Below are 17,370 nucleotides of genomic sequence, written 5' to 3'. Positions count from 1 at the left end.
GCAGATACCAACACCAAACAAAAGAGTTTGACCCCACCCCACAGCTCATCAATAGGATAAACAACACACTGAGGAACCTGCAAAAAAACTGACAGATAACCAGGTTTGACCTACAAAGAATGAAACCTGAAAGCAACAACACCCCCAGATTCTATGGACTACCTAAAGTGCACAAACCAGACATCCCACTCAGACCTATCATATCGCTACCAAGGACACCATCACACGAACTGGCTAAAGAACTACAACAGAAACTGAAACACCTGACCAGCGGATCCAGACACTCTACAGTCAACACAGGAATTCTTGGACATCATCAGAAATATACATATAGACAAGGAAGAAACTGGTCTCATTCGATGTAATGGCACTGTTCACCTCTATCGACAAAACCCTAGCCAAAGAAACAATAGCCAACCTGCTGGACATACAGAACAGACAACAAGATGGGGAACCTATCAATAAAGACGGCATATTCAAACTACTGGACTGTGCCGCTCAACACACTTCACATTCAACAACCGAATATATGAACAAATCAACAGCACACCCATGGGCTCACCCATCTCTGGACTCCTAGCAGAAGCTGTAATGCAAAGATTAGAACAAACCGTCTTACCGCAAATTCAACCCAACTCTGGGTCAGATATGTAGATGGCACCTTTGTAATCATTAAAAACACAGAAATAGAAAACACACCGGATCATCAATGCCACACTCGCAGGAATCCGATTCACTAGGGAGGAAGAAAAGGACAACCCATTCCCATTCCTAGACGTGATGGTACAGAGAACACTGAATGGAGATTTCACCACAAAGGTATACAGGAGAGTCACACATATAGACCAAGTCCTGAACTACAAAAGCAACCACCCCAACACACAAGAAGTTGCATCAAGACACTATTCAAAAGGGCCACAACACACTGCAGTACACCAGAACTGCAAAAAGACGAAGAAAAACACCTCTACAATGTATTCGCCAAAAATGGATACCCGCGCAATTTCATCAACAGATGCTTAAGGGAAAGACAACGGAATGAGGACATGCCACAACCCAAAGGACTAGCCACGTTACCATACATCAAGAATATTTCTGAACTGACAGCCAGACTACGACCACTAGGACTCATAACAGCACACAAACCAACAGCCACTCTGACAACAAAACCAACAAAGTGTACAAAATCCCATGCAAGGACAGCACAAAACACTACATAGGACAAACAGGAAGACTGCTAACGATCTGTATCCATGAACTAGCCACAAAATGACACGACCAGCTATCCTTAGTAGCCACACACAGATGACAAGCAACATGAGTTCGACTGGGGCAACACTACTATTATAGGACTAGAGATGGAAATGTGTTGCTGGAGAAGCGCAGCAGGTCAGGCAGCATCTAGGGAACAGGAGAATCGACGTTTCGGGCATTAGCCCTTCTTCAGGAAGGGCTAATGCCCGAAACGTCGATTCTCCTGTTCCCTAGATGCTGCCTGACCTGCTGCGCTTCTCCAGCAACACATTTCCATCTCTGATCTCCAGCATCTGCAGACCTCATTTTCTCTATTATAGGACAAGCCAAACCGAGAACAGCCAGGAAATTCCTAGAGGCATGGCAATCATCCGCCGATTCTACCAACAAACACATTGACCTGGACCCACTGCAGCGGACAGCTGTAACTGACATCCGGAAGCGGCAGAGACAAACCACTATGAATGTCAGAGGAAACATCACAGAAGCGCTTCACAGGAGGCTCCCAAGCACTGAGGATGTCACCTAGACGGGACGAAATGTCTGCAACACAAATTCCCAGCTCAGCAAACAGAACGACAACAACGAGCACCCAAGCTACAAACCTTCTCACAAACTTCTGTATCTTCTGTCTGACAGAAGATGTTGGAGGACAGTAGTCTTTGTTGGCAGCTTTTCGGTAGCAACGAGAAATGTAGATGGAATCCATGGATGGAAGGTTGGCTTCCTTTATGGTGTGGACTGTGTACACCTGTTTATGTAGTAAACAGGTGCAAGGTGCCTGAGTGATTTTCTCTTAATTACTAAGTGTTATACATTGTGATACTTGATGCTCTTAATGGAGTTCTGCAGCAGCAAAAGGCTATTAGGTGGCAGTTAGTAAGCAGCTTTGTTTAATGTGCTTACAAAAAGTGATATTACATTGCACCGTTCCTTTTCGTACTTGATCTGCAAAACCAGGTAATTTTACACACTGCTTCAGCTTTGATAAATGAAGATGGGTAATAAATATTTCAGATGCCACTACTTTAATAGTAACTAAGATTATTATATTATTAGAATACACTTGGTACTTCTCATAGTTTAAGACTCAAGCTGTCCTCCAGCTACAGATAACAACAATAAGACTTTGCTCTTTGAATTGTACAATCAGGGAGGCTAATCTTCTAGCTGATTAACTGTGATTTACATTCCTGTGCCATTTAAAATTATACATTAGACTACATTATACATTGCTTCTCCCAATGAAGATTTTATTAATACTGAGGCTAGCTAGTGGAAATGTCCCACGAACAATCTAGATGTTTTAGCAACTTAAATTATCAAGTGTTTTTATGCTGCTCATTGTAGTAATCTCCGAACTATTACCATTCAATGAAGTAGTTTTGAAATTTTTAATTATCCTACACAGTTAATCATCTATGTGGAAATGTCTGCATCTAATTTTATAACTTTTAATATTGAGAGCCATCAAGTAGTGTAAGAAATGATGGCAAACTCAGTAGGTGAATTTTGAACTCAAACCTGACCGATTTCAAATTATTTTCTAATAGATCATGATATAGCTAGACATTGAAAGAAAGAGAAAACTAGTTTTTGTATTAACAGATTAGTAGAACTCCAACTGCTAATGCTTAAGAAAAGTTGACTTTCTTCATTCTACCTCATCTACTGTCTGTTCTCGATGTGGTCTCCTCCTACATTGAGGAGACAGGGTGCCAACTTGCGGAACATTTCAGAGAACATCTGTGGGACCCACACCAAGCAGATCCAACACCCTGTGGTTGACCACTTCAACTCCTCCTCCCCACTCTAAGGACTTGCACGTCCTTCGCATCCTCCACCGCCAAATCCTAGCCATACCACACCTAGAGAGAATGTCTCATCTGCCTAAGGACCCTCCAACCACATGGCATCAACGTCAATTTTTCACCAGTTTCCTCATCTCCCCCTCCCTCGTCTTATCCCAGATCCAACCCTCCAACTCGGCACCGCCCTCTTGAACTTCCCCTACCTGTCCATCATCTTTCCCACCTATCCATTCCACCCTTCACTGCCATCTGTCACCATCACCTGCATCCACCTATTGCCTTGTTAGCTAAGTCCCGACCCCACTCCCCTGCTATTTAGTTCTCTTCCTCTTCCTCCTCTCCCTTCTTCCTTCCACTTCTCCCTCCTCTCCCACTACTACTCCTCCCACTCCCACTCATGAAGGGCTTATGCCTGAAGCATTGAGTCTCCTCTGATGTTGTCTGAACTGCTGTGCTTTTCTAGCACCACTTTTTTTACTTCATTCGCAGTTATGCGTCCCTAACTGTCCTTGTGAAGGTGGTCTAGGTACACCCACATTTAACAGTTTCATGTTTCTGACCCAATAACAGTAAAAGTACAGTGGTACATTTAAAGGTCAATATAGTGTTTGAATCAGGACAGTGCTGGTGGTCAAGTTCCATCCATGTGTATGATGTCCTCCTCCTTCGAGCTGGTAAAATCCTGATTTTTGAAGATGCTGTCAAACAATCCTCAGCAAGTTATAGTCGGTCTTGTAGATAGTATATACTGTTGCCAGTGTGTGCATAGAATGAATATTAAGCTGATGGATGGGGTTGAAATCATCAAGCAGGGCTGCTTTATTTGAGATGGTAACTATCTTTAGTATTGTTGGGACTATACTCATCTGGGAATATTCCATGAGACGCTGCCTTAGATTGTGCCTAGAAACTGCTGAATTTAACTCCTTTTAGGGGGTGTTGAGATATTGAGAACATGCAAGTATTTTGTTCGTTTTGATGTATCCATCTTTATTTTATTTAATTCAGAATTCAACCATCTCCACACCACAGCAATCATCTGGACCCCAGACTACACAACCTGTGTCACCCAGCAAATCCAACAATCCCTCTCTTGGTGCTTCTGGTAGTGTGCCACCTCGCAGGTAAGGAAGCTCTTCATTTTATTCAATAAGTTGTTTAAACATTGCATCTCTATTGTTACAGGCACACAAAATAGTTTTACTGGAAAATAAAATGTTTTGGACAACATTTTATTCCGTAACCTTTTGTCAAGAGCAGTCTCGGTCCCTTGAACCTTTGATATTGAATGCCAGACTCTTTGACTTGTCTTCTCTGGTAACTCAGCAGTCTAAGCCTATAACCACAGTTCTTTGTGCAGAGAGAACAAGTGTTGCCCTGAGGGAAGGAGTGTACTTGAACCAGAGTTTCTGCCTGCTCCTGTTTTCATTACTTTGCACATTCCAATTTGGTATAGGTCATGGGTACTGTATTTAAAATAGAAACTTTTTTGGGTACTTGATAGCTGCACAAACTACATGAGGATAGGAATTTCTGAAAGTGTAAATTGGATTTGCAAAAACCTGCTCATTAACCATCAGTTTAGGTTCTGCTAGGACCATTCATCACCTAGTCTCAGTACAGCCTTGGTACAAATATGAACAAAAGAACTGTGCATCCAGGGATGAGGTGAGAGGGACTGTCCTTAACAGTTCATCAGGAGTGAAATAAGGACTCCAAAATTAGGAATTAGGCAAGATTCTCTGCTGATTGGAGTCAAACCTAGCACAACGGAAGATAATTTTATTTGTTGGAGGACAGTTATCTCAATCCAAGACATCTCAAAAGGAGTTCTTCAGGATAGTGTCCGAGGACTGACCATCTTCACCTACTTAATTTGGCCGGCTCTCCATCATAAGATCAGAAATTAGATGTTGCTGATTTGTGCAGTGTTAGCGCCACTTGAACTTGGGTACTGAAGCAGCAACCAGTGTCCAAATGCAACAAGACGCGGACACTATCCAGGTTTAGACTAAGTTTAAAAATCACAAAAACCTTCTGGACTATAACTTGGTGTTATTTGAAAGTACAGGTTTTCAGAGTGCTGCTCCTTCATCAGGTAACTAGTTGGGCAGTATTATCGGACACAGAATTTATAGTAAAAGATCAATGTGTCATACAATTGATGAGATGTATTGAACTGACTAATGGTAAATAACATTCATGCCACACGTGCCAGGCAGTAGACATCTCCAACTAGATGTAATCTAATTAGTGCTCCATGACACAGTCATACAGCAAGAAAACAGCCTTCAGTCCAACCAATCCATGTCAATTGTGATGCCAAACTCAACTAGTTCTGTCTGCTTCTCTTGGCCCATATCTCATCGAACCTGAACTGGGCTAGCTGTATAAATAGTGCAGCTAGAAGAAGAGGTCAGAGTCTAGGAATTCTGTAGTCAGTAATTCACCTCTTCGCACCCAGTTTGCCTTGTGTGGTTCCAACAACGCACATGAACAAAGCGGGAAGAGATTGGTCTCAAAGGGAAATCCTGTCAAACTAATTGAATGATGTTCCCTGAAGTGTAGGGCCACATTTTCAAGATGAGAAGAGAGGTTTTAATAAGTGACGAGGCAAATCTTTTACACACAGGGTGGTTCAAGTGTGGAATGAACTTCCTGAGGAAGTGTTGCATGCAAGTACATTAACAACGTTTAAAAGACATTCAGGTGGATACATGAATAGGAAAGGTTTGGAGGGATATGGGCCAGGAGTTGGCAGGTAGGACTAGTTTAGTTTGGGACAATGTTCGGCACTGACTGGTTTGACCGAAGGGTCTGTTTCCTTACTGTATGACTCTGAGTAATGTGTTATGGATAAAGTCTGTAGATGAGGTGTCCTTGGAATTTCCAGAAGGCATTCCGTAAGATGCAACAAAAATTATTGCAAAAATAGCTCATGGTGTAATGGGTAACTATATTGGCATGGATGCACGATTGCCTGACAGCAAAAGTAAGCCTAAATGGATTTTTATCTGATTCCAGAATTTAGTGAGTGGAATCCTGTAAGTCTCTGTGCTGGGGCCTCAATGTTTTACAATTTACTCACTAACTTAGATGAAGGGAATGAAGGCATGGTGGCTAAAGTCACAGACAGCAGCTAGGTAGTTAGAGTATGTTGTGGAAAAGACATAAGGAAGTTGTTTGCAGGTTGAGTGAGTGAGCAAAGAAAAAGTCTGGCTGGTGGTATATAATGTTAGAAGGTATGAAGATGTTCACTTTGGTAGGATGATTGAAACTATATTAAATTGGAAAAAACCTGCATAATTCTGAGGTGCAGAGGAAGTTGGGTGTTCTGGTGTATGAGTCAGAAAAAGTTAATCAGGTACAGCACCTCCTAATAGGATGCTCTTTATTACACGAGGAATTGAACATTTAAAAGTATTTTGTGCCTCAGTTATACAGCACATTGGTGACTCTGTAGTTTTATCTGTTTATTTCTGGAGGGATGTAGATGCATTGAAAGTGGCTCGGAGGAGATTTACTAGATTGTTACCTGGAATGAGTGGGTTTGTCTTCAGGTGGGCAGACTGGACTTGTTTCCACTGAAGAGTGAGGGGTGACTTGATCGAAGTGCATAAGATTCTGAATGGTCTTGACAGAATGTTTGTTTCAATTTGCAGGTCAGTCCAGAATTAAGGGACTTTGCTGAAAGGGTGACCCCAAATATTAAAACAGAGTTGTTCCATGGTAGTTAAGGATGCATCTCACAAATGCTGTTAAGTTCCCATTTTAAAATAGGAGACTGATTAACAGAACACAAGACTTGATTAAGAACAATTCATTGATCAAATGGGCTAATTTTAAGCCATAGTAGCAAAAGTAATTCATTTTATGATTACTGCATGAATCCCAAGATTACATTGTAAGAGTGAAGACATTTAGGTACCGAAAGAGATTATTTTACCAGTTGTCTGTTTATGATGCCAGCTGATGGTGATAATTGAGTGAACCTGACTTGATGGACCATGAACTTTTTTTTTTCTTCTTTTTGCAATTTGGCTAAATTAAGTTTGTTTTAAAAAGAGAAAACAGATCGTCTGTGAGAGTGGTGAACCTGTAAAATTCTCTGCCATGGGAGCAGTTGAAGCCAAAACAATGATTTCAAGAAGGAAATAGGTATAATTTTTAAGACTAAATGGCTCAAAGGATGTGGGAGGCAAAGTACAGAACAGGCTGCTAAGTTGGATGATCAACCATAATCATTGAATGATGGAGCTGGCCAGAAGGGCTGGATGGCATGGTCACACTCCTGTTCTGTTTGTTACCCTGGTAGTCATTCACTGAATAGTTTCCACAAGACTGCCAATGAGCTTGAAGCAAAAGAATGAGAGTTTATTGCACAAAGAAAATAGAAAAACAAACTGTGTTAAACAATTTGGAAAAATCTTCTCATTTAACAGCAAAATGTAGGATTCCACCCCTTCCCAGGAAATATCCTTGCAGGTATCAGTCCCAGCGAAGTATAACTGTCTTCATTTTTAAATAATATTTAACTGAAGAGGCCCTAAGTTTCCCTTTAGACAATTTTCTGTACGTTCCCCAGACGTAATTCTGTCTCCCTAAGGTGCACAAAAGCTAACTTCCTGATTTTGAAAACTTTGAAGCTGCTAAACGGCACATCTGGTATGAATCTTGCTACTTGTATCTGGTCATGCCACCTGGGTTTTCTTTCTCATTAGCCTGTCCAGTCATTTAGCTTAAGTCATATGGTTTTTGGAAATGCTACTCTGCCTGTTTAAAGACATTTTTCATAACCAGAAATTATCTCCATAGAATTGAAAACCAAAATAAATTGCTTCCACAAGTTATCTGTCCAGTTTTCTGCGCTTCACCCATGTCATTTAAAGCTTCAAGTGTTTTATTTGCCTTAACTATGCAGTCAACATAAGTAGTCACTAATTGGCTGAACCTTCTATTCAGTCTCCCTTTTTAAGCTTGTAGCACTGATTTTAAAATTGTGGCTCCTTGTTGACTTAATTCAGCAATAGAAATAATCTATCAGGAATCTCCTTATTGGTTCTCCTTTCCAGCCCCCACTTACCTATAAATCATCTGTTCTGGTTATTTAGGAAAATAGATTCCCTTTTTTGTTTTTTTTTGTTCAGCTCCAAGGCAACCAAGCAAGCTTTATTTCTAATGAGAGAGACTTTGAGAAAATCAGCAATCCATGAAAAACAAGAATATGATAACTTTGGAAAATCTCAGTTGCCTGATATTGGTAGATTCTTGTTTGAGATTTCTGTATCCAATTTATTTCAGTGGAACAGTAAGGCAGATGCTGGACTTGCGAAGGAATATGGCAGACAGTGTAGCATGTGGCCAACAATCTGCAAACTCAAGTAGTACAGGTACGTATAAATAAAGTATCCCATCAATTAGTGAGTTTCAACAGCATTTTTAAGACAAGTTTTTCACTTATGAAAATACCCCCCCCCCCCCCCGCCCAAACCAGGCCTCAACAACATCCTGTGCAACCTCAAAATGATATCCCAACCCCTGAATGCAAAAATATGAAAATTTAAGGCACGTGTTAAATGCCACCTTAACTACCTTGTCTACCTGTGAAGCAAATTTAAAAGAATTATGTACCTGAACCCCTAGGTCTTTGTTCTAAAACAGTCCAGGGCCCTACCATTAATTGTACAAATTCTGTCCTCGTTTGTTTCACCAAAATGTAGTTCCTCCCATCTATCCAAATTAAACTCCATCTGCTGGTCCTCAGCCCATTGACCCAATTGATCACAATCGCTTTGTAATCTTAGATGACTTTCTTCACTGTTCACTGTAATATTGATTCTGGTGTAATCTTCAAATTTCTGACCATGACTCCTATATTTTCATCCAAATCCATCACAAAAAATGATTATCAAAAGTGGACCCAGTACCAACCCCTGTGGAATGATGCTCCAGTCTGAAAAACAACTCTCCACCATCACCCTCTCTGTCTCCTGCAGTTAAACTAATTCTATATTCAATTAGCAAGCTCCCCCTGAATCGCATGTGATCTCACTCTACAAGTAGCCTCCTATGTGGAACCTTGACAAAGGCTTTATAACAACAACACGCGACGGTCGGAGGAGGAGCGTCTTATCTTCCGACTGGGAACCCTCCAGCCACAGGGGATGAACTTGGACTTCACCAGTTTCTTCATCCCCCCTCCCCCCACCTTGTCTCAGCCTGTTCCCTGGATGCTGCCTGACCTGCTGTGCTGTTCCAGCAATAAAGTTTCAACTTTGATCTCCAGCATCTGCAGACCTCACTTTCTCCTCTTTATAATTTTAATGTCTTTCATTTGACCAAGAGGTTTGAATGCTTGTAGATGTGCAGTCTGAGAAAAGGAGCAAATAACTGAAAATCTCACGACTATTACTGTAAATCCCCAAACTGCCAATTTTTGTTTAATACAGAACTGTATAAACTGCAATTAAATTTCCCATTTACATACTATTCATTTCACTTTTTTTCTTTAGGAAGCCATCCACCTGGGAGATTAGGATGCATTTGCTGCATGTTTGCCAAAGTGCAATCTGATATTGTCAGGGAATTAATTATCTGTCAGACATACCAACATTTAAAACTTCAGTTTGCCAATCCTATTGTTTCCATTCTCAACTGATGTGGAATAGTGACATAGTCTGCCTTGCTTTCTTCGTACCTGCTTGAAAAATCTCCTGATGCCAAGTAGAGCCCCAGTGGATTGCTGCATTAAGTTTATATCCAATATGCCCTTTCATATAGCAAGGGCTACAGAGCTCAGTTGACCCCATTCTATTAATCTCTCTTAATGTTGATCATATTGAGGGCATTCACAGTCATGTGAAACTTTCCTAACACTTTTGACTTGTACCCATTATGAGAGCATGACTGGGGTTCCAAATTGAAGCTTAGGGTAAATGGTGTGGTGCAAAAAATAAGATATTTGTGTGCAAATTCTGATTGGAGGATGTTTTGCTGTTGCAGGTATTACAAACCTCTCACCACCTCAGGTAGTTGGCGGACAGACTAAACCTCAGAACGCAGGGACATCTGGTGCTGTGGTCACTCCTGTGTTGCCAGCAACTGCAGCAGTAGTGGGAAACAGTCCATCACTGCCAACCTCTGGCAGTAACCAGCCTATGCCAGTATCTCTCCAATCCGTGCCAGTATTGCTTACTGTTCCAGTGGCAATGTCTTCCCAACCTCAACTTCTTCAGGCTTCAGCAAATAGTTTGATGACTAACCAGCAACCTGGAATTGAGATCTTGCCTGTTCAGTCCCAACCCATGCTAAACAATCTCTCCAAACCACTTCCGTCGCAGGCATCGGCAAATGTAGCAAAAGCAACTGGTGCTAGTACTTCCTTGCCAAGCCCTGGAGTCCAAAGGAAGTCCCCTGGAAGTGTGGGCTCAGTGCAGATAAGTAACGCTGCTTCCAGTCAGACTACAACTGTGACTAGTACTCAGTCTACTGTTTCACCTCAGATTTCCCGGACAACACAACCATCTTTGGTTTCCCCAGGACATTTTAGCCCTCCTCATACTAGGCCACCAATACAGCCAAGGCCTTCACAGACTTACAGCCAGGGACAAGTTTCTGGATCACCAAGTCAGCCGTTAACCATCAGTTCAGACAGCATCAGTGCTGGAACATCCAGATCAGGTGAGTGAATAATTGCATACAACCATATCCATGAAAACTGAATTGTTTGTTTAGCTAGGTTTGTGATTAATTTTGTACACAATCGAGATCAAATATATTAGTGTTATTGCTAGCTGCTTCTCTTATCAAAGTCTCTACATGCTGGTTGTGGGGCTTTGAATTTGAGCTATGATCAGTTGTGAACCCAGAGATCTATTGAGTGCCACAGTTACACTTTAAAATAAAAACACAATACATCGCGATCATAGTGCAACCATGTCTCAATTCAAGGTATTAATGAACTGCAATGAATCAGTGATTTATGAAAAGGGAATGAAAAATACCTTTTGAAATCAGTGCTGCTGTCCATAATATCACACTTATTGCATTTTAGAGTCTTGATAATCTAGGTTTGGTAAGGAAATATGGATTTAACTCTTTAATCAGAGAAGGAAAAAAGCTCTTTGCTTTAAAGTAACTTCTAGGACAGTGTAACGGAAATCCATATATGGATCAAGCAATGTTTTGTATGTTTTAAGAAAAATGAGTTATGATTTAGGCAAGACCCATTCAGTGGCTTTCAGGTGGGTTTCTGTTCCAGAAAGTAGGAGCTCATTTGTAATATTTTTATATAAATTGTGTCTAATGCCACATTGACAGTTTTTATGGTCCCTCGCACCACATTTGGGGCAAAGTTCAAGAGGAGGTATTTAAGCATGTATTTCTTAGCTTTTTTAGCACAAGCTGAAAAAGTTGTAGGTAATTAAAACATGGAATATTTACTACAGTGGGGACGGATTATCAGGAATTGAATGTAACTCAATATTAATGGATATGAGGGATGAGCAGAAACGTGTGATAGCTCTGATACGAACAATTTAAACACCAGATGGCCTCCATTACCGATATTTCTGAAACACATTGTACGTCAGCAAAATGAACCTTGTCCAGCTACTTCACAGGCCTTCAATGTGACAAACTGGAGAAGGTGATTATTCTGTTTTTAAACTAGATAAGCTGAGTAATTTATGAGGTGATGATTTCATGGTATTATCACTAGACTATTAATCCAGAAGCTCTGGTAATGTTGTGGGGACCCAGGTGTGAATCCTGCCACATGCAATTTGAATTCAGTACAAACAAAATCTGGAATTCAGAATCTACTGATGACATGAAACCATTGTCAATAGTTGGAAAAACCCATCTGGCTCACTCTTTCCTTCAGAGAAAGAAATCGGCTGTCCTCACCTGGTCTGGCCTATGTGTGACTCCAGACCCACAGCCATGGGGTTGATTCTCAGCTGCCCTCTGAAATGGCTTAGCAAGCCACTCAGTTGTATGAGTTGCTGTGAAGTCTCAACAAAGAAATGAAACCTCCTGCTGATTTAACATGTACCGTCCTCCCTCAGCTGATGAATCAGTATACCCCTGTTTTAAACACCTGATGAATCACCTGAGGGCACCAGTGGTACAAAATGTACTCTGGGTGGGGTATTTCAGTGCCCACTACCACCAGCAGCACGATCAAGCAGCTCAAATCCTGAAGAACATAGGTGCTATACTGGCCCTGCAGCTGTGCTGAGAACACCAATAAGAGGGAAGAGCATACTGGACTTCATCCATACCAATCTACTGACTGCAGATGCATCTATCCATGACCGTATCGGTAAGAATGGTTACTGCACAGTCCTTGAGACGAAGACCCATCTTCATGTTGAGAATACCCTCCCTCGTGCTGTGTGGCACAATTACTGTGCTAAATGGGATGGATTTTTGAATAGATCTAGCAACTCAAGATTAAGAATCATGAGACCCTGTGGCCATCAACAGCAGCAGAATTGTACTGCAGCACAATCTTCAAACTGCTGGTCCAACATATTCCTCCATGTTGGACATCAAGCCAGAGGATAAACCCTGGTTAAATGGCGAGCATGCCAGGAGCAGCACCAGACAAATAAAAATGAGGTGTCAACCTAGTGAAGCCACTAAACAGGACTACTTGCACGCCAAGCAGCAGAGCTAAGTGATCCCACAACAAACAATGAAGATCCAAGCTCTGCCAGTCATGAAGGAAGAGGCTCCACAAATATCCCTATCCTTAATGACAAAAGAGCTCAGTGCTAACCATAAGGCTGAAACATTTGCAGGGTTTTCAGCCAGAAGTGCTGAGTGGATGATCCATCTCTACCTCCGGTGGTCCCCAACATCTCGGGCACTAGTCTTCAGTTAAGTCAATTCACGCCATGTAATATCAAGAAAACGTTAGAGGGATCAGATATTGCAAAGTATATGGGTCCTGACAACATTCTAGCAATTGTACTGAAAACTTGCATTCCAGAATTTGCTGCTCCCCAAGCCAAGCTATTGCAGTACAGTCACAACACTGGCATCTACCTGACAATGTAGAAGAAGGCCCAGGAATGTCCAGTACAGGCCCTTCAGAGGCATGTCCCAGCAGGACACTGGCAGCAAAGTGTGAGCTGGAATCTCTCGAGGGGACATTGTCTGTGGTGTGATGTGGCTGGGAAGCATGGAGCTTGACCTTTGCTGCTACAGCATACCGTTGCAGAGATGGAAAAGTTGGACTGTCTTTAAATTATCTTTTTTTAAATTTTATTCTGTGACGCTTATGTGATTGACAGTATACACTTTTCACTGCATTTTATATTGAATGCTCATGACAATAAAAGGCTATTCTATTCTATATTTTATACACAAAGTAGGACACATCCAACCCGGTCAGTTACCACCCCATAAGTTTACTCTGGGTCATCATTAAAATGACGGAAGTTATCAACATGTTAAAAAGCAGCTCATTGATGCCCAGCTTGGATTCCACCAGGTTCTCTCAGCTCCAGTCCTCATTGGTGTAAACATGGATAAAAGAGCTGAATACGAGTGCTGGGGTAAGAGTGACAGTCCTTCACGTCAAAGCCACATTTTGACCAAGTGTGGCATCAGGGAGCCCTTGCAAAATTGGAATCTGTGGATATTGGGGACAAATTCTCTCCACTAGTTGGAGGAGTTTCCCAGGTTAGTGTCTAAGGCCCAGCAATCTTAAGCTGCTTCATCAGTGGCCTTCCCTCCATCATAAAATCAGAAGTAGGAATGTTCACTGACACACCATTTGTGACTCCTCCGGTACCGAAGCTGTCAATGTTCAAATGCAACAAGATCTGGACAACATCCAGATTTGACTAACAAGTGGCAAGTAACATTTGCACTGCAAATGCTAGACAATGACTATTTCCAATAAGAGATAATCTGCCCCTTGACAATCAATGGTGTGACTGTCAGTGAAACCTTCACTGTCAACATCCTTGGGAAACTCAAGTGGTCTTTCCATATAATACAGTGGCTACAAGAGCAGGTCAGACTCTAGGAATAATGTGGAAAGCAACTCATCTCCTGACTCCCCATAGCCTGTACATCATCAACAAGACACAAGTCAGGAGTGTGTTGGAATACTTCCCACTTGCTTCGATGGATGCAGTTCCAACAACACTAAGAACTCCACACCAGTAAGGACAAAGCAATCTGCTTGACTGGCATGACATTCACAAGCATCCATACCTCGAACATAGAACATTACAGTGCAGTACAGGCCCTTTGGCCCTCTATGTTGCGCTGCCCTGTGAAACCAATCCGAAGGCCCTCTAACCTACACTATTCCGTTCTCATCTGTATGTCTATCCAATGACCACTTAAATGCCTGTAATGTTGGCGAGTCTACAACTGTTGCAGGCAGTGCTTTCCACGCCCTACTACTGAGTAAAGAAACTAACTCTGACATCTGTCCTATATCTATCGCCCTTCAGTTTGAAACTGTGCCCCTCTTGCTAGCCATCAGCATCCTAGGAAAAAGGATGTCACTGTCCACCCAATCTAACCCTCTGATTATCTTGTATGTCTCAATTAAGTCACTTTCTCTCCAATGAAAACAGCCTCAACTGCCTCAACTTTTCCTCATAAGATCTCCATACTAGGCAACTTCCTAGTAAATCTCCTCTAACCCCCTCCAAAGCTTCCACATCCTTCCTAAATAGAAGTGCACACAATACTCCAAATGGAGCTGTACCAGTTTTGTACAGCTGCAGCATGACCTCGCTCCAAAACTCAATCCCTCTCCTAATAAAAACTAACACACCATATGCCTTTGTGTCATCCTGAAATTTACTAACCCAATCTTCTACGTCCTCACCCAGGTTGTTTATAAAAATGACAAACAACAGTGGACCCAAAACCGATCCTTGCGGTACACCACTAGTAACTGAACCCTAGGATGAACATTTCCCATCAACCACCACCACCTTTCAGCTAGACAATTTCTGATCCAAACCACTAAATTGCCCTCAAGCCCGTGCCTCTGTATTTTGTGCAGTAACCTACCATGGGGAGCCTTATCAAACGCCTTACTAAAATCCATATACACCACATCAATGGCTTTACCCGCGTCCACCTGTTTGGTCACCTCAACAAACTCCTAAGATTGTGAGGCACGACCTACCCTTCACAAAACCATGTTGACTATCCTTAATCAACTTATTCCTTTCTAGATGATTATAGATCCTATCTCTTATAACCTCGTCCAAATTTTACCCACAACTGAAGTAAGGGTCACTGCTCTATAAATACTAGGGTTGTCTCTACTCCCCTTCTTGAACAAGGGAACAGCATTTGCTATCCTCCAGTCTTCTGGCACTATTCCTGTAGACAATGACAACATAAAGATCAAAGGCTCGGCAATCTCCTCCCTGGCTTCCCAGAGAATCCTAGGATAAATCCCATCCAGCCCAGGGGATTTATCTATTTTCACACTTGGCAGAATTTCTAACACCACCTCCTTGTGAACTTCAATCCCATCTAGTCTCAGCCTGTGTCTCAGTATTCTCCTCGGCCATGATGACTTTGTCTTTTTCCAGTGTAAATACTGACTAAAAGTATTCATTTAGTACTTCCCCTATCTCTTCTGACTCAATGCACAACTTCCCACTCCTGTCCTTGATTGGTTCCAATTTTACTCTAGTCATTCTTTTATTCCCTATATACATAAGGAAAGCTTAAGGGCTTTCCCTGATCCTGTCCACCAAAAGTTTTTCATGTCCCCTCCTCGCTCATCTTGGCTCTCTTTAGGTCCTTCCTGACTACCTTGTAAAACTGTCGCCCTAAACGAAACCTTCACATCTCATCCTAATATAAACTTCCACCGTAAACCACGGCTCCTGCACTCGACAACTTCCTCCCTGTCTGACAGGTACATACTTATCAAGGACACACAGTTGCTGTTCCTTGAATAAACTCCACATTTCTATTGTGCTCATCCCCTGCAGTTTCCTTCTCAATCCTATGCATCCTAAATCCTGGCTAATTTCATCGTAATTGCCTTTCCCTCAACTATGGCTCTTACCTTCCGGTGTATACCTATCCCTTTTTATCGCTAAAGTAAACATAACCGAATTGTGGTCACTATCACCAAAGTGCTCACCTGTCAACAAATTTAACATCTGGCCAGGTTCATTACCCAGTACCAAATCCAATATGGCCTCACCCCTTGTTGGCCTATTTACGTATTGTACTTGAACTATAGTATTCCCAGTCAATATTTGGGAAGTTGAAGTCCCTCATAACAACTATCCTGCCACTCTCGCTCCTATCAAGAATAGTCATTGCTATCCTTTCCTCTACATCTCTGGAACTACTCCAAGGCTTATAGAAAACTCCCAAAGGGTGACCTCTCCTTTCCTGTTTCTAATCTCAGCCTGTACTACCTCAGTTGACGACGACTCAAACGTCCTTTCTGCAGCCCTATGAAGCTCAGCAGCAATATGTACTATCTACAAGATGCACTACAGAAATTTACCAAGGCTCCTTAGACCGCACCTCATTAACCCACAACCACTTCCATCTAGAGGGTAAAGGGCAACAGATACCAGGAACACCACCACCACCACCTGCAAGTTCTTCTCCAAGTAACTTAACATCCCGACTGGAAATGTATTGTTATTCCTTCAGTATCACTGGGTCAAAATCCTGGAATTCCCTTCTTAAGGATATTGTGGGTCTATCTATAGCACATTGAACTGCAGCTGTTCAAAACGAAACTCACCACAGCCACCTGAGCGGCAAGTAGGAAGGAGCAACTAATGCTGGCCAACCATTGATGTCCACGTCTCATGAGTGAATAAAAAAAATTAAGTGGAAATACATTCTTTGCTCTTCAAGTCAAAATCCATGAACTCCATCTTGATATTTGGATGTATGTAGGCTACTTGAACTGCACTGTTTCAAGGGCATGGATCATTATTGTCGTCTTGAGGATAATTAAGAATGGGTAGTAAACATAAAAATTCAGGAGCAAATGATCCAGATGATGGCTGATCCTCTACCTTAACTCCATATTTCTGCTTTCTTTTCATACCCCTTGATGTCATTAATATCTAAAAATATCTGTCGCTTCTTTGAATATACTCCGTGATCTAGCCTGCGCAGCCTTCTGTGGTAGTGAATTCCATAGGTTGACCACTCTCTGAAGAATTGTTTTCCTCATCTCAGTCCTAAGTTGTGTACTCCATATTGTAAGACTGTGATCATTGATGCTAGACTGCCCAACAAGGGGAAGTAACCACCTCTGCATCTAGTATCTTTC

The 17,370-nt window shown here is 41.9% G+C and overlaps 1 protein-coding gene across 18 annotated transcripts in view; it reads left to right on the top strand.

Annotated features, from left to right (window-relative positions):
• The window catches only part of LOC122542270 (activating transcription factor 7-interacting protein 1-like), a 193,021-nt gene that overhangs the window by 126,184 nt on the left and 49,467 nt on the right, over positions 1-17,370 (top strand). For all 18 annotated transcript variants that reach the window (XM_043679842.1, XM_043679841.1, XM_043679843.1 and 15 more), the window contains 3 exons: positions 4,074-4,189; positions 8,367-8,455; positions 10,068-10,745. In XM_043679842.1, the coding sequence (XP_043535777.1) occupies positions 4,074-4,189; positions 8,367-8,455; positions 10,068-10,745 (883 nt within the window). The remainder of the gene's footprint in view (positions 1-4,073; positions 4,190-8,366; positions 8,456-10,067; positions 10,746-17,370) is intronic.

This window comes from Chiloscyllium plagiosum, chromosome 39 (assembly GCF_004010195.1).
Source record: "Chiloscyllium plagiosum isolate BGI_BamShark_2017 chromosome 39, ASM401019v2, whole genome shotgun sequence".
NCBI classification, from domain to species: Eukaryota; Metazoa; Chordata; class Chondrichthyes; order Orectolobiformes; family Hemiscylliidae; genus Chiloscyllium; species Chiloscyllium plagiosum.
This window is presented reverse-complemented; position numbering and strand designations above follow the sequence as displayed.